A 21379-nucleotide genomic window follows, 5' to 3' on the forward strand; every position below is an offset into this window, starting at 1 on the left:
CAGTACACCAGCCTGAAGGAACACATATGCTTGAGAAAATGCTTAAAACAGAAATGCAAATTAATCTTATCAACTCACCACCCAGATTTTGGCATATATTTTTCCAGTTCTTTTATCTATGTGCATGTATATAAGAGTCTGTATGTATTTCTTTTTATGAAATTAAACTATTTATCCACTTGATAACTTGCTTTTCACTTACCTTACTATGAATACTTTCCCATGTCATCAATATCATTCCTTAACCTGGTTTTCAATGACCACAGCATTTTCCTTCAATGGCAGTAAGATAATTTATTTAATGAATTTTCTCTTCTTGACCATTTAAGATTCTTCAATTTTGGTTGTATATATCTATGACTATTTCAGTGGGTAAATTCTTAAGAGAAGAATTGTCAGGTCAAAGAGGCTAAGCATTTTCTTAGCTCTTTGCTACTATACTGTTCCTTGTTCACTAAATTCAAGAACATTATATTATAACTAGAAAGATACTGCCTCAAATTCATTTAAAATAGATGGTTTTAGGACAGAAATGGAAATTACTCTGTCTCTATCTTCTATCTACCTATCTATGAAATATTAACAAATCCTCACATAGATTTTTATTCTAAATAAATTTTATAAGCCTCAAACTAAACATAGATTCAGAAACCATTCAAATAAATTGCTTCTCAAATTTTCTTTTACCTGAGCAGCTTGGAAAATATATAAATTCTTGGGCCCTATTTCTATAGCTTCTGAATTAGTAAATGCAGCTGGGTTTTGAGTCACTTTATTATTCTCTGTTTTTCCTTTCATTTCTTTCCCACCTGCAGAAAAGAGCAAGTCCACACGATCACTTGAGTGTGAGTCCTGGGCCTGGCATTTGTACCCTCCAGATTCACGGACCTCATAGGTGTTCTCTGTGGTCTCATGATGTATTTCTCCAGGAAGATACCAACGGTACCATTTTATTTTCTGTGGTGCATTGAACTTAAATGCTTTGCAAGTCAGTGTCACAGTCTCTCCTTGGAAGAGAGTGGTCCATGGAGGATGGAGGGAAATTACAGATTTTATTTCAGTTGCTGTGGAGGAAAAAGAAACAATCTGAGGTACAGTGGCCTACAGTTCCCATCACAGTGGTTTGTGAGACACAGTGCAGAGGCCTTGACTTTGGAGGATCCCTGAGAAATCCCCTGGGGAAGGTTACTGTTCAAGGCTTTGTTTCAACCAGAGCTCTCACCCAGGAGAAAGTGACTGCTGAGGAGATGGCAGTGAGCAAAGAGGTTTCAAGATTGCAATACCAGCAAGATTCACTGCCAAATGTCAATAGGAGAAATGGTTGGTTAGTCTGTTATGGAATTGGATTCTGGGAAAAGTCATCCTCTGCCACTTTATCATGTTCATAAACTCATAAGAACTTCCTGAGGAGTTGTTAAAATCACAGTTTTGCACTTTGCACAAAAAAAGGGATAAATAATATTAAGATTTTGGCACTGACAAAAGCTTGAGAGATTAACTTGCTTAACACTTTCATTTTATAGATGATATACAGAAAAAGATAAAGATAAGACCACATATTTCTCATTCTCAAAGTCAAGAAAGCCTTCCTGACTAGAAAGTTCCTTGGAAGTCAAAAGAGAGTGATGATCCTAGTAGGGGACTATAGATAGAGAAGGAAACTTAGGAAACTTTGGGAGGCCTTTGCAAGTTAATGATAGCCCAAGAAAGCTATTGGAACATTGTTCAATGAAGCAAGCTTGCTTAATTAAAAAACCATAAACAAAATCACAAGATATGCCCCAGGACATTAGATGGAAGAACTGTCACCACACTTCCACTAATATGATAATCCTGGTTTGACCTCATAGAGTCAGACAGTTTTCTGTCTAATATGAAGGAGGAGCTAATGATGTATGCCTTATGTCTGCATCTATACGTACTTGAAGAAAAAGGTCTTCTCCCCTCATATTTTTTCTGTTATAGAATTGTAGCCCACTCAGTCCTCGGGACAGAGCTCCCTCACCTGTTTATTTGCATCTCTTACAAGCATCTTATATTAATAAATTTATTTCTTGCCTATCAAAAAAAAAAAAAAGAGTGATGCTCAATCTACACATAGGTTTCTTCACCAGAATCCATCTTAGCTAAGAGATGTGTACATACACATGGGAGGATCCTTAGATATACCAAATACAGACTCAGGACCAGGCAAATCAAAATGATTGGCCAAAGGGAACCAGGAAGAAATGCCCCATGTAAGTGATTTAAATTACCATGATGGAGCGATTGTCTCTCTGAGTCTGCCTGTATATCTATCCACATGCATTGTACCCTTTTTCCTCCTAATAAACACTCAACTGTTTCACTATCAAAAAAAAAAAAAAAGTCCTTCATAGCTAATTATGGTAAAGCAAGGAATGCACAAGGTGTTAGCTAGAATCCAGAGATGATCTAGATAAGGATGAAACACTGATGCATCTGATTTTGGACAGGATAGAGGTTGTAGACAGTTCTTGCTATTCATGGGTCTTCAAATATCCAAGATACCCTCTGATCCAAACGAATGTCAATGAACAGTCAGAACTCTAAGATACAGACAGCTTATCTTCTACCCCAATCTCCTCTTACTTTGCATTTCTTCTTTTAAGGGCCCATTTGTTGGATGCTATATTCTCCACACATTTCCTGGAGAGAAAACTGTAGAGAATGAAACGTTCCCACTGTGATGTTTTCAGAGCAGTTTTTTGGATTTGATGACTGGAGAACATCTTATCCCAAGTACTAAACATTTGACATGGAGTTAAGATGTCCTGCCTTGTGATCTGAGGTTCGTTTGCAATAGGAGTAAGTGCAGGGCCCAGTGCAGGCCAGTAGCTGCTTGAGCATTTGCTACTTCTTCCAGGGAAGGTCTGAGGATGACTATGTAGCTATCCAGGCTGTAGGGCAATGCCAGTAAACCGGGTAACACTTTCACATCCTTGTCAATGTCAGCAAGAGAAACAGGAGATACTAGAAACCCTCAGACAATTGTCACAAATATTTCATATTTATTAGAGAGACACTCTTATCCAGTGACACTGAAGAACATAAGAAAAGGGAACTCACCAAACTGTCCACCGACAGGAGCTGTAAAAATATAAAGAGCAAGAGATGAGCACAGAGCAGAGATTCCTTGGCTTTTCAAAAGTAATGCTTGTTTCCCATTCATTTATTATTTCTTTATTAAACTTTATTTTTAAAATATAACAGTCATTTATCAAATGTCTATATATACTTGTCATTGTGCTTGGACTATTAAGATGAATTAAAAGAAATAGTATCTGATAGCAAGAAGTTAATTTTGGGGGGCTGGTAAACAGAAACCTGAAGAAAGTATTATAATACAGGGTGTAAATACTAAAAATACACATGGGGCATCATAAAGGCAGAAGGGTCACCCATCCCAATATGTGGGTCTGTGTGTGGGAGTGAGTGTGTAGCAAAGGAAGTGATGCTTGAGGAAACTGAATGAGAACACAGGAGTCCGCCAGGGAAAGGTGTTTCTGTGTGGCAAGAGATGAAGGGGAGCGTAGTCGAGACAGGAAGGCCCCAGATGTGAAGAGATAGCACTGGTGTTAAGCTGGGTTGGAGAGTGGTTCTGGAAGGGAGAGAATTTAAGGGAAATCAGATCGGACAAGCAGACAGGGTCTAAGTTATGAGTGGTAAGCAGCTATGGTTTCACCATAAAAGTAACAGGGAACCATGGAAGCGTTTCAAGCAGAGGAGTGACAAGATTAAAAGTTGTAACTTAGTTGGAGCACTCTGGAAGAGGTAAAGCAGAAAGACTAGAGCAGGCAGAGCAAGAGACAATGATACTTAATTTTCTTCAGAGTATTTATCTGAAATTATCTTGTTTGTTTGTTTACTTTCCCTTCTCTACAATAGAATCTGTATGACAGCAGGGACTTCTTATTTTCACCATACATCACCAAGAATTTATAATAGTGCCCAACTCATCAGACATGTTCCATAAATGATTACTGAACAATGAATTAATTGGAAGTACTAGATCAGTAAGTATCTCTACTTGAGAGGATATGGGTTTTTGTAGTTATTTATTTTAATTGAAGGATAACTACTTTACCATATTGTGATGGTTTTTGCCATACATCAACATGAATTGGCCACAGGTACTCATCGTCCCCGCATCCTGAAACCCCCTCCCACCTCTCTCCCTTCCCTATCCCTCTGGGTTGTCCCAGAGCACTGCCTTTGGGTGCCCTGCTTCATGCATCAAACTTGCACTGGTCATCTATTTTACATATGGTAATGTAGATGTTTCAGTGTTATTCTCTCAAATCATCCCACCCTCACCTTCTCCCACTGAATCCAAAAATCTGTTCTCCTTTGTTCTCCATCTGTACCTCCTTTGTTGCCCTGCATGGAGTATTTATTGTTGGTACTATCTTTCTAAGTTCCATACACATGCATTAAAATACAGTATTTGTCTTTCTCTTTCTGACTTACTTCACTCTGTATAATAAGCTCTAGTTTCATCCACTTCATTAGAACTGACTCAAAGGTGTTCCTTTTTATAGCTGAGTAATATTCCATTGTGCATATGTACCACAACTTCCTTATCCATGCATCTGCTGATGGACATCTAGGTTGCCTCCATGTCCTAGGTATTGTAAACAGTGCTGCAATTAACACTGGGGTACACGTGTCTCTTTCAATTCTGGTTTGAGAAGATACAGGTTTGAGAAAGGGGTAATCAAGAGGCAAAGAAGGCAAAACTGACAGGTTTGTACATTGATTACACATTCCAATGAGGAACAGACTTGAGTCATTCATTCAACAGGAATTTGTGGAATTTATCTCACTGTATCTAGGAACTGGACAAGGCAATGGAAATCCAGCAGTGAGCAAAAGGGAAATTATCTCTGTCCACATGGGCCTGATGGAGAAGTAATCCAAACCTAAGTGGTATAATCAGAACAATGCATTATTTCCTATTTTCTGAAAATCTCAACACCATAGATTTTGTATTCTTCTATTAGTAGCGATCATTTTTCTGAGTGTATTCTATATGGTAGATATTCAACCTTTATCATTCCATGTAATCTATTCACTATCCCTATGATGATTATCCTCATTTTACAAACAAGAAACTGTTTAGGCTGGCAGAGACATCACTACACCAACAAAGGTCCATCTAGTCAAAGCATGGATATAAGTTTGAATAAACTGTGGGAGACAGTGGAGGACAGAGGAGCCTGGTGTGCTACTGTCCCTGGGGCCACAAAAGTTGAATGCGACTTAGCAAATGAATGACAAACAACAGCAACAAGTATTTTCTGAGTGTATTGTATACGGCAGACATTCACCTGTGCCATTTCATGTAATCTTGTCACTACCTCTATGAGGAAATTCCTATGATTATCCCCATTTTACAGATGAGAAATACTTTCTGAGTGTATTGTATACGGCAGATATTCACCTGTGTTATTTCACGTAATCTTGTCACTACCTCTATGAGGAAATTCCTATGATTATCCCCATTTTACAGACGAGAAATACTTTCTGAGTGTATTATATACGGCAGATATTCACCTGTGCCATTTCATGTAATCTTGTCACTACCTCTATGAGGAAATTCCTATGATTATCCCCGTTTTACAGACGAGAAATACTTTTCTGAGTGTATTGTATACGGCAGATATTCACCTGTGTTATTTCATGTAATCTTGTCACTACCTCTATGAGGAAATTTCTATGATTATCCCCATTTTACAGACGAGAAACTGTTTGAAAGCTGGTAGGGGCAGAAGACTCTACACATGGACACCACCAAATGGTCAATACCAAAATCAGATTGATTATATTCTTTTCAGCTAAAGATGGAGAATCTCTATACAGCTAGCAAAAATAAGATCAGGAGCTTACTGTGCCTCAAATCATGAACTCCTTATTGCCAAATTCAGACTTAAATTGAAGAAACTAGGGAAAACCACTAGACCATGGAGGTATGACCTAAATCAAATCCCTGACAATTATACAGTGGAAGTGACAAATAGGTTCAAGGGATTTGATCTGATAGAGTGCCTGAAGAACTAAGGATGGAGATTTGTGACATTGTACAGGAGACAGTGATCAAGACTATCCCCAAGAAAGAGAAATGCAAAAAGGCAAAAATGGCTGTCTGAGGAAGCCTTACAAATAGCTGTGAAAAGAAGAGAAGTGAAAGACAAAGGAGAAAAGTAAACATATACCCAACTGAGTTCAGAGTTTCAAAGAATAGCAAGGAGAGATGAGAAAGTCTTTCTAAGTGATCAATGCAAAGAAATAGAGAAAACAATAGAAAGGGAAAGACTAGAGATCTCTTCAAGAAAATTAGAGATACCAAGGGAATACATTTCCAAACCCAAATAAAGACAATGCCAAAGAATGCTCAAACTACCACACAATTGCACTCATCTCACACACTAGTAAAGTCATGCTCAAAATTCTCCAAGCCAGGCTTCAACAACATGTGAACCATGAACTCCCAGATGTTCAAGCAGGTTTTAGAAAAGGCAGAGGCACTAGAGATCAAATTGCCAACATCTCCTGGATCATGGGGAAAGCAAGAGAATTCCAGAAAAACATCTATTTCTGCTTCATTGACTATGCCAAAGCCTCTGACTGTGTGGATCACAATAAACTGTGGAAAATTCTGAAAGAGATGGGAATCCCAGACCACCTGACCTGCCTCTTGAGAAACCTGTATGCAGGTCAGGAAGCAACAGTCAGAACTGGACATGGAACAACAGACTGGTTCCAAATAGGAAAAGGAGTATGTCAAGGTTGTATATTGTCACCCTGCTTATTTAACTTATATGCAGACTACATCATGAGAAACGTTGTGCTGGAGGACGCACAAGCTGGGATCAAGATTGCCAGGAGAAATATCAATAACCTCAGATATGCAGATAACACCACCCTTATGGCAGAAAGTGAAGAGGAACTCAAAAGCCTCTTGATGAAAGTGAAAGAGGAAAGTGAAAAGGTTGGCTTGAAGCTCAACATTCAGAAAACAAAGATCATGGCATCTGGTCCCATCACTTCATGGGAAATAGATGGGGAAACAGTGGAAACAGTGTCAGACTTTATTTTGGGGGGCTCCAAAATTGCTGTGGATGCTGATTGCAGCCATGAAATTAAAAGACACTTACTCCTTGGAAGGAAAGTTATGACCAACCGAGATAAAATATTAAAAAGCAGAGACATTACTTTGTCAACAAAGGTCCGTTTAGTCAAGGTTATGGTTTTTCCCATGGTCATGTATGGATGTGAGAGTTAGCCTGTGAAGAAAGCTGATTGCCGAAGAATTGATGCTTTTCAACTGTGGTGCTGGAGAAAACTCTTGAGGTCCCTTGGACTGCAAAGAGATCCAACCAGTCCACTCTAAAGGAGATCAATTCTGGGTGTTCATTGGAAGGACTGATGCTAAAGCTGAAACTCCAATACTTTGGCCACCTCATGTGACGAGTTGACTCACTGGAAAATACTCTGATTCTGGGAAGAATTGGGGGTGGGAGGAGAAGGGGATGACAGAGAATGAGAAGGCTGGATGGCATCACCGATTCGATGGACATGAGTTTGAGTGAACTCCGGGAATTGGTGGTGGACAGGGAGGCCTGGCGTGCTGTGATTCATGGGGTCGCAAAGAGTCGGACATGACTGAGTGACTGAACTGAACTGAACTGAACTGAAGGGAATACATCATGCAAAGACAGTCACAATAAAGGACAGAAATGGTATGGACCTAACAGAAGAAGAAGAGATTAAGAAAAGGTGGCAAGCAGACACAGAAGAACTATACAAAAAAGATCATCACAACCCAATAATCATGATGGTGTGATCACTCACCTAGAACCACACATCCTGGAATGTGAAGTCAAGTGGGTCTTAGGAAGCATCACTATGAACAAAGCTAGTGGAGGTGATGCAATTCTAGTTGAGCTATTTCAAATCCTAAAAGATGCTGCTGCTAAAGTGCTGCACTCAATATACAAGCACATTTTCAAAACTCAGCAGTGGCCACAGGACTGGAAAAACTCAGTTTTCATTCCAATCCCAAAGAAAGTCAATGCCAAAGAATGTTCAAACTACCGCACAATTGCTCTCATCTCACACGCTAGCAAAATGCAAAATTCTCCAAGCCAGGCTTCAACAGTATGTGAACTGTGAACTTCTAGATGTTCAAGCTGGATTTAGAAAAGGCAGAGGAACCAGAGATCAAATTGCCAACATCCACTGTATCATCAAAAAAGCAAGAGAGTTCCAGAAAAATACATCTACTTCTGCTTTATTGACTACACCAAAGCCTTTGACTGTGTGGATCACAATAAACTGTGGAAAATTCTTCAAGAGATGGGATAACCAGACCACCTGACCTGACTCTTGAGAAACCTGTATGCAGGTCAAGAAGCAACAGTTAGAACCAGACATGAAACTACAGACTGGTTTCAAATTCCGTTCCGTTCCGTTCAGTTGCTCAGTCGTGTCCGACTCTTTGCGACCCCGTGGACTGTAGCCTACCAGACTTCTCCGTCCATGGGATTCTCCAGGCAAGAATACTGGAGTGGGTTACCATTTCCTTCTCCAGGGGATCTTCCCAACCCAGGGATCGAACCCAGGTCTCCCGTATTGGAGGCAGACGCTTTAACCTCTGAGCCACCGGGGAAGCGGGAGAACACCAAGCCTGTATATTGTCACCCTGCTTATTTAACTAATATGCAGAGTACATGATGAGAAATGCTGGACTGGATGAAGCACGAACTGGAATCAAGATTGCTGGGAGAAATATCAATAACCTCAGATATGCAGATGACACCACCCTTATGGCAGAAAGAGAAGAAGAACTAAAGAGCCTCTTGATGAAAGTAAAATAAAAGAATGAAAAAGTTGGCTTAAAGCTCAACATTCAGAAAACTGAGATCATGGCATCTGGTCCTATAACTTCACGGCAAATAGATGGGGAAACAGAGAGAGACTTTATCTGGGGTGGGGGTGGGGGATCCAAAAATCACTTCAGATGGTGACTGCAACCATGAAATTAAAAGATACTTGCTCCTTGGAAGAAAAGTTATGACCAACTTCAACAGCATATTAAAAAGCAGAGACATTACTCTGCCAGCAAAGGTCCATCTAGTCAAAGCTATAGTTTTTCCAATAATCATGTATGGATGTGAAAGTTGGACACAAAGAAAGCTGAGCAGTGAAGAATTGATGCTTTTGAACTGTGGTGTTGGAGAAGACTCTTGAGAGTCTTTGGACAGCAAGGAGATCCAACCAGTCCATCCTAAAGAAAATCAATCCTGTATATTCATTGAAAGGACTGATGTTGAAGTGAAACTCCAATAGTTTGGCCACCTGATAAGAGGAACTGACTTATTTGAAAAGACCCTGATGCTGGGAAAGATTGAAGGCAGCAAGAGAAGGGGACAACAGAGGATGAGATGGTTGGATGGCAAACTCCGGGAACTGGTGATGGACAGGGAGGCCTGGCATGCTGCAGTACACGGGATCACAAAGAGTCAGACATAACTGAGCAACTTAACTGAACTGAACTGGGGGGAAGAATATAGTTTTTAACCCATTTATTTGAACCCATCTTGTTTGATCCCAACGCATATGCTCCTGGCCATTACCCTATCCTGCTCCCCCTCCAGCTCTTACTGTCCCTCTGTTTCATGAAGTCATTACCAACGACTTGGCATATAGCTCACTATCCACTTTTACCATCATTGGTAACTTTCGCTTGAACAATTATTTAAATGAGAACTTGTTGCATAGATATACCTAGTACATTGTCCTTGTTGAATGAAGACCCTTCTATATGGTGAGCTTCCTAAGTACAAAAATGCTCTTTCCCATGTCTTCTCAATGTAAACACTGTGAGCAAGCATACAGATACCACAGTTCTCTTCGATTCCATGAAAGGAGTCACACTGGAGAGAAATCCCATGTAAACAATGTAAAAAAGCTTTTTGCAGTCATAAAAGCTTTCAATCATCACATGAAAGATTTCACACCAGCGAGAAACCCTATCAATGTAAACACTGTGAGAAAGCATTCAGAAACCGCAAGTCTCTTTGAATCCATGAAAGGACTCAAAAGAGGGTCAAAGCTCATGAAGAACCCATATCTGAGAAGAACCCTCAGTTGCAGCTTGTGAACTCTTATCTGTGGCATGTGGGATCTCATTCTTTGACCAGGTATTGAACCCGGACCCCCTGCATTGGGAGTTCAGAGTCTTAGCTGTGGGAGCACCAGGAAAGTCTCAGGTGTACAGTTTCTGTTGTTTTTTTTGTTTGTTTATTTGTTTGTTTTTTTTTGAGGGTTGTGTTTTTGTTTGCTTGTTTGTTTTGGTAGTTACTTTTCACTTTTCATATTACAGTAGTAACAGTCTCACAAAATCAGTGTGAAGTATTGTCTCCTTTGAGAAGACTTTGTGAGCAACAGTAATATATACTGTTGAAAACTTTTGGAGAACTTTGTCTAGAAGTCATCTAGTCAGAGGCACGGCCTAAGTTTATTTATGGGTGTTTTCTACTTTACTAATTCAGACATCTCCCCTTTTAAAATGTGCTCATATACTTATTTGGCTGCATCAGGTATCAGTTGTGGTGCACAGGCTTGGTTGCCCTGAGGCACTGGTATCACACTTCCCCAAATAGGGGTCCAAGCCCTATCCCCTGCACTGGAATAGGGATTCTTAACCACTAGACCACCGGGGAAGTCTCTCAAGCATTTCACTTTTTCTAGTTCTGTTTTGATTTTGGGATTTTTGGTTTATTTATTTTTGTTTTATTTTCATAGTTTCAATAATTCATTTCCTTGGGGGAAATTATGTGTCTCATGTAAGTCGTCTTAGATTTTGGCATACAGTTGTTCATTGAATTCTTTCATAGTCCTTTTTATTTCTGCAATGTCCATAGTAATACCCTCTCATTCTTCCTGACTGTATAAATTTGAATATTCCCTCTTTTTCCTAGATCAACCTTGCTTAAGATTTGTCAATTTTGCTAATTTTTCAATAGAACTCACTTTTGATTTCACTGGTTTTTCTCTATGATTTCTCCACTCCCCATTTCATTAATCTCTACTTTAATTTTTATTCTTTCTTTTTCTCCTCGAATCAGGTTTGGTGAGTCATCTTTAAAGTCTGTTAAGGTCAATAAACGTGTTACTGAATTTCAGTTTCCCTCATTTGCTAGCAGAGGCATTAAAGGCTACATCTTTTTTTCTAGGTTTCACTTCGGATACAAGCCATAACATTTGAGATTTGGGGAATGATACAATATCCCTCAATATCTCTATTAATATTTTTTGTTTTCAAGTCCATTTTGCACAATGTTTATACAACCCCTTTTCATGTTAGTGTCATTCACAGGTATATCTATCACACACTTGGACTTTCACTCTTAGTATCTTTCATTTAAAGTGTGCTTTCTAGACTTCCCTAGTGGCCTAGTGGTTAACAATCTGCCTGACAAAGCACAGGACACAGATTCAATCCCTGGTCCAGGAAGATTCCACATGCCTCAGGGCAACTAAGGACAAGCTACGCAACTAATGAGCCAGCACTCTAGAGCCTGTGCTCCACAACAGGAGAAGCCACTGCAAGTGAGAAGACCAAGCATCATGATTAGAAAAGGCCCATGCTCAGCAATAAAGAGCCAGCACAGCTGAAAATAAATAAATAAAATTTAAAATATAATTAAAAATACAGTCTGCTTCTTCTACATAGTACATACTTAGAACAGGGTTTGTTTATTTCATATGAGGTGAAACTCTCTTCCTCCTGTTTGGACCATATCATTCATTCACTCTTAGTATTATTGACATAGATGCAATACACCTGGCATTTACCTTTTGTGTTTTACAGTTCTTAAATTTTTAATTCTTCCAGAAGGTAAAGAATCTGCCTGCAATACAGTAAACCCAGGTTCAATCCCTGGGTCGGGAAGATCCCCTGGAGAAGGGGATGGCTACCCAATCCAGTATTCTTGCCTGGAGAAACCCATGGACAGAGGAGCCTGGTGGGCATTGTCCATGGGGTTGCAAAGAGTTGGACATGACTGAGCAACTAACACTTTTAATTCTTCAGTTCAGTTCAGTTTAGTCGCTCAGTCATGTCCAACTCTTTGCGACCCCATGAATCAACAGCACGCCAGGCCTCCCTGTCCATCACGAACTCCCGGAACTCACTCAAACTCATGTCCATCGAGTCGGTGATGCCATCCAGCCATCTCATTCTCTGTCGTCCCCGTCTCCTCCCACCCCCAATCCCTCCTAGCATCAGACTCTTTTCTAGTGAGTCAACTCGTCGCATGAGGTGGCCAAAGTATTGGAGTTTCAGCTTTAGCATCAGTCCTTCCAATGAACACCCAGGATTGATCTCCTCTAGAATTGACTGGTTGGATATCCTTGCAGTCCAAGGGACTCTCAAGAGTTTTCTCCAACACCACAGTTCAAAAGCATCAATTCTTAGGCGATCAGCTTTCTTCACAGTCCAACTCTCACATCCATACATGACCACGGGAAAAACCACAGCCTTGACTAAATGGACCTTGGTTGGCAAAGTAATGTCTGTGCTTTTCAATATGCTATCTAGGCTGGTCATAACTTTCCTTCCAAGGAGTAAGCGTCTTTTAATTTCCTGACTGCAATCAGCATCTTCAGTGATTTTGGAGCCCCCAAAAATAAAGTCTGACACTATTTCCACTGTTTCCCCATCTATTTCCCATGAAGTGATGGGACCAGATGCCATGATTAATACCCTTATAAAAGAGGCCAAAGAGAGTCCTCTTACGCTTCTTACATGTTAGATTATAGTGAGAAGGTGGCTGTCTATGATGAAGTGGACTATGCCAGAGAGAGTCAGTCAGTGTTACTAGCCTCCAGAACTTTGAGAAATAAATTTCTGTTGTTTATAGGTTACCCAGTACAGCACTTTTGTCATAACAAATTGTATAGACTAAGACACAGTATTTAGCATACTCTGAATTTGATTATATTAACCTTCCTCAATTCATGATGGGGTTATGTCCTAATAAATTCATTATAAGCAGAAAATATCATAAATCTAAAATGCATTTAATACCCCCAGCCTATCAAATATTATAGCCTAACGTAGACTGCTTTAAATGTGCTCAGAACACTACCTTAGCCTGTAGTTGGGTAAAATCAGCTAATGCAAAGCCTATTTTATAATAGAGTGTTGAACAGTTCATGTAATTACTGAATACTGCACTGAAAGTGAAAAATACAATGACTGCATAGATACAGAATTGCTGTAAGTGTGTCTGTTGTTTACCCCTGTGATTATGTGGCTGACTGGGGGGCACTGGTACACTGCTGCTGCCCAGCATCACAAGAGAGTATCATGCTGTGTGTTGCTGGCCCAGGAAAAGATCAAAATTCAAAGTCTGGCTTCTACTAAATGCATATTGCTTTTGCACCATCACAAAGTTGAAAAATCATAGGTCAGACCATCTGTATATTCACCTTTACTAGTGAGTTTTACAACTTCATGTGTTTTCAAGTTGCTAGTGGTCTTTAATTTCAACTTGTAGAACTTCTCATGTGTGTATATATATGTGTATGTGTGTGTGTATGAAAGTCGTTTAGTCGTATCTGACTCTGTGACCATGTGGACTGTAACCCACCAGGCTCCTCTGCCCATGAAATTCTCCAGGCAACAATACTGGAGGGGGTAGCCATTCCCTTTCTCTGGAGGATCTTTTCAACCCAGGGATCAAACCCAGTTACCCTGCTTTCAGGAAGATTCTTTACTGTGTGTGCTGCCAGGGAAACCCCATATATAAGGATACACATAAGATTTACTCTTAGTCTGTGACTTGCCTTTGGATCTGGCTCACAGAAGTGCTTCAGTAACAGAACTCAGTCTGAGGTTGGTCGGCCTGCTACCAGGGGAATGGATGAGCAGGTGGTAGGAACATAGACAAGTAAGGCTAGAGTTGAGTCCACAGGAGAATGGGGCAGCTTTCAGTCTGTAGCTGGGATGGTAGTCAGTGAGTCACCTCCTAGGGCATGTGCATACCTTTTCAAAGTGGCCCTTCTTTGGTATTGGGCTCCAGTGGGGTTTCACAAATCTCCCATCTAGATCTCAAAGCTATCAGCTTTTGTTTATAGTAGGCTGCCAAAAATTTGCTTCTATAAGGGAAAGACTGCTGCTGCTGCTAAGTCACTTCAGTCGTGTCCGACTCTGTGCGACCCCATAGATGGCAGCCCACCAGGCTTTACCCTCCCTGGGATTCTCCAGGCAAAAACACTGGAGTGGGTTGCCATTTCCTTCTCCAAAGGGAAAGACTTGAGACCTCCTATTCTACCATCTTATTTTTGTCACTCCCAGCAAATGACATTCTCATTGTGTCTGTGGGCAGGTGTTAAGTCTATCAATTCACATGTATCAACTGGTTGGCTTTTTAACCAAAGTTGAAAATATTAGAATAAAATATATTTATTCATTTGTTTAACAAATTATTCAGTAACATTAATACACAGCATTATGTTAGGTGCTAAGAATGATGAGAAGACATGAAAATGAAGGACACTCAGTCATGTCCGACTCTTTGCAACCCCAAGTACTATACAGTCCATGGAATTCTCCAGGCCAGAATACTGGAGTGGGTAGCCTTTCCCTTCTCCAGGGGATCTTCCCCACCAGGGATAGAACCTAGGTCTCCTGCATTGCAGGTGGGTTTCTTTACCAGTTGAGCCACCAGGGAAGCAGACCATAATCTGCTGCTGCTGCTGCTAAGTTGCTTCAGTCATGTCCGACTCTGTGCAACCCCTAGACAGCAGTCCACCAGGCTCCCCTGTCCCTGGGATTCTCCAGGCAAGAGTCCTGGAGTGGGATGCAGTTGCCTTCTCTGAGATCATAATCTGCATATCCATAATTCAATACACTAACTCTGTCTTCTCAAAACGTGGGGATCAAGCTTCATTAAAATAATGCTGGATCATTACTCACATTCTCCACCAAAAAACAAACAAAAAACTGATAATGCTGGTACTCATTATAACAAAGTCCATAAGAAATATGTCCAGTACCCAGAGTACCTGCATTATATTGCCTAAAATATCTAGTTTATAATGGAAATATTAGACATACATAGAAACAGGAGTTGGAACAGTATAGTGGGAATAAAGGGCATTTGAAAAATTACCAGTAAAATTACCCTAGTAAAATTAGATGATATCTCAGGAAAAAAAAAGGGAGGTCAAAAGGCAGAGGGAAACATGTAAGGTGTGCTAAGAAAAAAATCTATCAACCAAGAATTCCATCTTGACCAAAACTACCTTCTGAAAGATAGAGACAAAACAAAGATGCTCTCAAATCAATAACAACTGAAAAAATATATTAATAGACAATTGCCTCACAGGAATTGTAGGAGGAGTTCTTCAGCTTGAATACTAGGGATTCCAGAAAGTAGTTCATATTAACATCAACAAAGAAAAACACTTGTCTATCTAATGCCATAAAAATAAAAGGCAGATGTAATACAATTTTCTTTTAATTGATGTCACAGGAACTATGTAAAACCCTACGTATGTCCTGTGTTAGTACACTACAATATACAGCAGTGTGATACCCGTGTTAGTTCATTTGCCATTCAAAAGCACAAGTGTGAGAGTAAACTGTACTGAGCAAAGGAAATGACCACAGACGTTACATAAGTGTACCAAAATATTTGAGGGGGTTATATCATTAATATAATCTGCATGACAATAATAAAAAAGGAAAAGAATAAAGCTTTATATGAATGCTTTCTTGTATCCCTGGGATTAAGCTATGATAGTATGTAATCAATACATATATTTTTAAAGAGGAACCTCTGAAATTTTTTAAAAATATCTAATGGAGAAGCCATTTAGAAATGAAAGTACTAGAATATATTCATTTAATGAAAAATAAATTTATAAAGGACTAAGAATTAAATGCAGAGTACATCATGAGGAACGCTGGGCTGGAAGAAGCACAAGATGGAATCAAGATTGCCGGGAGAAATAGCAATAACCTCAGATATGCAGATGACACCACCCTTATGGCAGAAAGTGAAGAGGAACTAAAAAGCCTCTTGAAAGTGAAAGAGGAGAGTGAAAAGTTTGGCTTGAAGCTCAACATTCAGAAAACAAAGATCATGGTATCTGGTCCCATCAGTTCATGGGAAACAGATGGGGAAACAGTGGAAACAGTGTCTGACTTTATTTTTTTGGGCTCCAAAGTCACTGCAGATGCTGATTGCAGCCAGGAAATTAAAAGACGCTTACTCCTTGGAAGGAAAGTTATGACCAACTTAGATAGCATATTAAAAAGCAGAGACATCACTTTGCCAACCAAGGTCCGTCTAGTCAAGGCTATGGTTTTTCCTGTGGTCATGTATGGATGCGAGAGTTGGACTGTGAAGAAAGCTGCTCACTGAAGGATAGATGCTTTTGAACTGTGGTGTTGGAGAAGACTCTTGAGAGTCCCTTGGACTGCAAGGATATCCAACCAGTCCATTCTAAAGGACATCAATCCTGGGTGTTCATTGGAAGGACTGATGCTAAAGCTGAAACTCCAATACTTTGGCCACCTCATGCGACGAGTTGACTCACTAGAAAAGAGTCTGATGCTAGGAGGGATTGGGGGTGGGAGGAGATGGGGACGACAGAGAATGAGATGGCTGGATGGCATCACCGACTCGATGGACATGAGTTTGAATGAGTTCCGGGAGTTGGTGATGGACAGGGAGGCCTGGCGTGCTGTGATTCATGGAGTCGCAGAGAGTCGGACACGACTGAGTGACTGAACTGAACTGAACTGAATCTCTTTTATGATGGTTGTATCCTCATGACATAATCATCTCCCAAAGGCACCTCCATCTCCTAATACTATCACCTTCAGTGTCAAAATTTTAATATATGAAGTTTGAGGGGAAGTTGTACTCCGGGAGTTGGTGATGGACAGGGAGGCCTGGCGTGCTGTGATTCATGGGGTCGCGGAGAGTCGGACACGAGTGAACGACTGAACTGAACTGAACTGAAACGTTCATAAAATCCTTTATAGTGGTATGTAAAACACTTTTAACTCTAGCAAAAGTATTTAAAAGACAAAAGGACTAAAAATTAACTATAGCTACAATAATTTGTTAATGTATACACAATGTAAAAGTATGTAAATTGTGATATCTATAATGAAAGGGAAGATAATTAAAGGATAGAGTTTTAATACTTGATTTAAATAAATTTCTTAATTTAAATTCTTTTATTTTATACAGGTCCCATAGCAATCACAAAGAAAAAAAATCTGAAGGACCCCCCAAAAGTCAAAGGACCCCCAAAAGTCAAAACTATCTTGAGCCAAAAGAACAAAACTAGGAAAAAACATAATTTCTGACTTCTAACTATTACAAAGCTGTGGTAATAATCAAAACTATTCATGTTGATATATGGAAGAGGCCAACACAATATTATAGAACAATTATTTTCCAATGAAAAACAATCAAATGTAGCATAAAAATAGACATATAGATCAATGGATCAGAACAGAGCCTAGAAATGAATCCATACTTTTATAGTCAATGGATCTTCAAAATAAACTGTGGAAAATTCTTTAAGAGATGGGAATATCAGACCACCTGACCTGCCTCTTGATAAGCCTGTATGCAGGTCAGGAAGCAACAGTTAGAACTGGAAATGAAACAACAGACTGGTTCCAAATAGGAAAAGGAGTATGTCAAGGCTGTATACTGTCACCCTGATTATTTAACTTATATTCAGAGCACATCATGAGAAATGCTGGGTTGGAGGAAACACAAGCTGGAATCAAGACTGCCAAGAGAAATATCAATAACCTCAGATATGCAGATGACACCACCCTTATGGCAGAAAGCAAAGAAGAACTAAAGAGCCTCCTGATGAAAGTGAAAGAGGAGAGTGAAAAATTTGGCTTAAAGCTCAACATTCAGAAAACTAAGATCATGGCATCCGGTCCCATCACTTCATGGCAAATAGATGAGGAAACAGTGGAAACAGTGGCTGACTTTATTTTTTGGATTCCAAAATCACTGCAGATGCTGATTGTAGCCATGAAATTAAAAGATGCTTACCCCTTGAAAGGAAAGTTATGACCAACATAAACAGCATATTAAAAAACAAAGACCTTACTTTGTCACAAAGGTCCGTCTGGTCAAGGCTATGATTTTTCCAGTAGTCATGTATTGATGTGAGAGTTGGACTATAAAGAAAGCTGAGTGCCAAAGAATTGATACTTTTGAACTGTACTGTTGGAGAAGACTCTTGAGTGTTTCTTGGACTGCAAGGAGATTCAACCAGTCCATCCTAAAGCAAACCAGTCCTGGGTGTTCATTGGAAGGACTGATGCTGAAGCTGAAACTCCAATATTTTGTCCACCTGATGCGAAGAGCTGACTCATTTGAAAAGACCCGGATGTTGGGAAAGATTGAAGGCAGGAGGAGAAGGGGATGACAGAGGATGAGATGGTTGGATGGCATCACCGACTCAATGGACATGAGTTTGGGTAAACTCTGGGAGTTGGTGATAGACAGGGAGGCCTGGTGTGCTGCAGTTCACGGGCAAAGAGTCAGACATGACTGAGCGACTGAACTAACTGAAGTGAACTGATCTTCAAATTCTGTACCAAAAACACATAAAGGGGAAAGAACAGTTCCTTCTATAAATCACTCTGTGAAAACTGAATTTTCACATGAAAACAAATAAAATTGGATTCTTGTATCTCATCATATACAAAAGTCAACTTGAAATAGATGACTTAAATGTGTGACTGGAAACTGTAAAACTGCTAAAAGGGAACACAGGGAGAAAGCTTCTTGGCATTGACCTGGGACATGAGTTTTGGATATGGCTCCAAAAGCATAGGCAACAAAAATAAGAACAAATGGGATTGCATCAAAAATAAGAACTTTTGCAAACAAAGGAAATAGCCAACAATATAAAGAGTAACCTATGAAATGGGGGAAAAAGAAAACCAATATAAAAGAAAATCCAAAATAAAAGAAAATCCAATAAGAGATTAAAATGTCTAAGGAACTTTAACAAATAAACAGCAAAATACAAATAGCCTGATTAAAAAACAGTTAAGAATATGAATAGATATTCTCAATAGAAGATGTACACATCTCCAAAAGTTTATAAAAAGATGCTCAAACATTAGTAAGAATCAGGGAAACACAAAACCAGGGGATAGCACCTCACACTAATTAGATTGGCTATTATCAAATAGATAAAAGATAACAAGTGTTGATAAAGAAACCTTGTACATTGTTGGAAAGAATATAATTCACACAGTCATAAAGCAGAAACAGTTTGGAAGTTCCTAAAAACTTAAAAGTAAAACTATCATATGATCCAGTAATCCCACTTCTGGATATATATGAAGGAAATGAAATTAGTATCTCAATGAGATTCCTGCACTCCCATATTCATTACCACAATATTCACAGTAGCTAGAATATTGAAACAATCTAAACGGCTGTCTTGTTGGATGGATAAGCAAAAAGTGGTATGTGTATACACACACACACAAATATGCAATGGAATATTATTCAGCTTTTAAAGAAAGAAAGAAATCCTGACATTGTGACAATATGGATAAACCTGGAGGACATTATGCTGAGTGAAATAAGCCAGACAGAGAAAGATGAATACTACATGATCTCAGTTACATGTGCAATCTGAAAAACTCACAATAGCAGAGACTAAAATGGTGTTTGCCAGCAGTGAGTACGCTGTAGAACTGAGGACACGTTGGTCAAAGGAATAAACTTTCAGTTGTAAGATGAAGAAGTACTGGAGATCTAATGTAGAGTACGGTGGCTAGTTAATGTTAAGTTGAAATTTGCTAAGAGAGTTGATCCCGAGTGTTCTTACTGCACACACAAGGTGACTAACTATGTGAAGTGAGAGGAATGTTAACTAGCTAACTGTGGTAATTATTGCATAATATATGTGTAACAAGACATCTTACACATCCTAAATACAAATAATTTTGATTTGTCAATTATGCTTCAATAAACCTGAAGGGGAAAAGAAAAATTTCAAGCATCTTAGGTTTTTCCCTTGCCTTGCCCACTTCCCTCTGTGAGTCCCTGTCTTCATTTCCCCTTCTTTGGGCTCTTTAACTGCCAATCACTGATATCGTTTGCATTTGTGTGCAAAAGAAGGAGACATCTTTTGTCTTAGAAAACTTGCCTTCCCATGACCAGCACCACAGTCTGGGATTGTCACATAAGAAACTAACACTCCTCCTTTGCAGACAGAAAGGTAAGGTCTTCTCTGAATGAGACCATATGAACAAGCAAACAGAATACACTTGCTGCACTTCATGATGCAGTATTTTTTTGTAGAAAAAAATGAATAATCCCTTAAGTGATGTGGTCACTGTGGTTTCCTTCTCTGTAAAGTTGAAGCTCTGACCACTCTTGCAGCCTCAAAAGAATCTCTGAGCTATATGATGAAGTCAGAGAACATGATCTCTTGAGGCAGGAATCTTTGAGCAGGGACTGAGCCCCCCAAAAAAGCCAGGTCTGTGGTAGAGAGATTCTGTCCTAACCCCACCCAGGGCCCATGTTGAGCTGTTCTACTTACCCAGGATCAGCAGTGATACCCACAGCAGCATGAAGACTTGGTCTGCCCAGGGCTGAGGCCAAAAGAGAAGCTTTCTCAACAATAGCGCATTTGTCCTTGATCTCACAATTGTACACTGTCACCCTAGCCCTAAGAAAGTCATCTGTGAAATAGCTTTCTCAAAGAGCAGGATGCATTAGTAAACTAGAAAAAAGGAAGTGGGAGTACCCATCTTTAACTACTAATCAAAGTTTCCTGCCCTGTGATCAAAGTGATAAAAATAAATGTTAGGGTTTTTGACACCACATTTCTATTGCTGGAAAAATGCCTTAAGGAAAGCATGGAAGATAGCTCTAAAATAATGTTTATTATGACATTATTCATAATAGCTAAACACTGGAAGAAACATTATAGGACTGAATAAACATGGTGGTGGTTTAGTCACTAAGTTGTGTCTGACTCTTATGACCCCATGTACTGTAGCCTACCAGGCTCCTCTGTCCCTGGGATTCTCCAGGCAGGAATACTGGAGTGGGTTGCCATTTCCTTCTCCAAAATAAACATAAGACCACTTAAGAATATTCTGATACATCTAAATAATGATACACCATGAAGACATTACGAATGAGATAAGCTTGCACATGTAAGAAAGCAAGATAGCCTTGATCAATGTGAAGAGAAAAAAGTGGGGAATAGATTGGTATTTATACTAATATTACATTGGAGTAAATGTAAAAGATAAAATACATGTATA

At 39.5% G+C, this 21379-nt stretch overlaps 1 protein-coding gene across 4 annotated transcripts in view; it reads right to left on the bottom strand.

The window, feature by feature from the left end:
* The window catches only part of FCRL5 (Fc receptor like 5), a 57480-nt gene extending 36693 nt beyond the window's left edge, over nt 1–20787 (bottom strand). For 2 of the 4 annotated variants that reach the window (XM_088835913.1, XM_088835911.1), the window contains exons 1-3: nt 20647–20787; nt 3088–3108; nt 810–1064 (exon numbers count right to left, since the gene is read on the bottom strand). In XM_088835913.1, coding sequence (XP_088692039.1) covers nt 810–1064; nt 3088–3108; nt 20647–20677 — 307 coding nt within the window. In that variant the 5' untranslated portion in view covers nt 20678–20787. Of the gene's footprint in view, nt 1–809; nt 1065–2610; nt 2764–3087; nt 3109–20646 lie in introns of those variants that run through there. The other 2 variants (XM_088835912.1, XM_088835914.1) reach the window with 2 other exon arrangements.
* Between the last annotated feature and the right edge of the window lie 592 nt (nt 20788–21379).

Source organism: Moschus berezovskii, chromosome 4 (genome assembly GCF_049115385.1).
Source record: "Moschus berezovskii isolate FMDL1 chromosome 4, NW_MosBer_1.0, whole genome shotgun sequence".
Taxonomy (NCBI): domain Eukaryota; kingdom Metazoa; phylum Chordata; class Mammalia; order Artiodactyla; family Moschidae; genus Moschus; species Moschus berezovskii.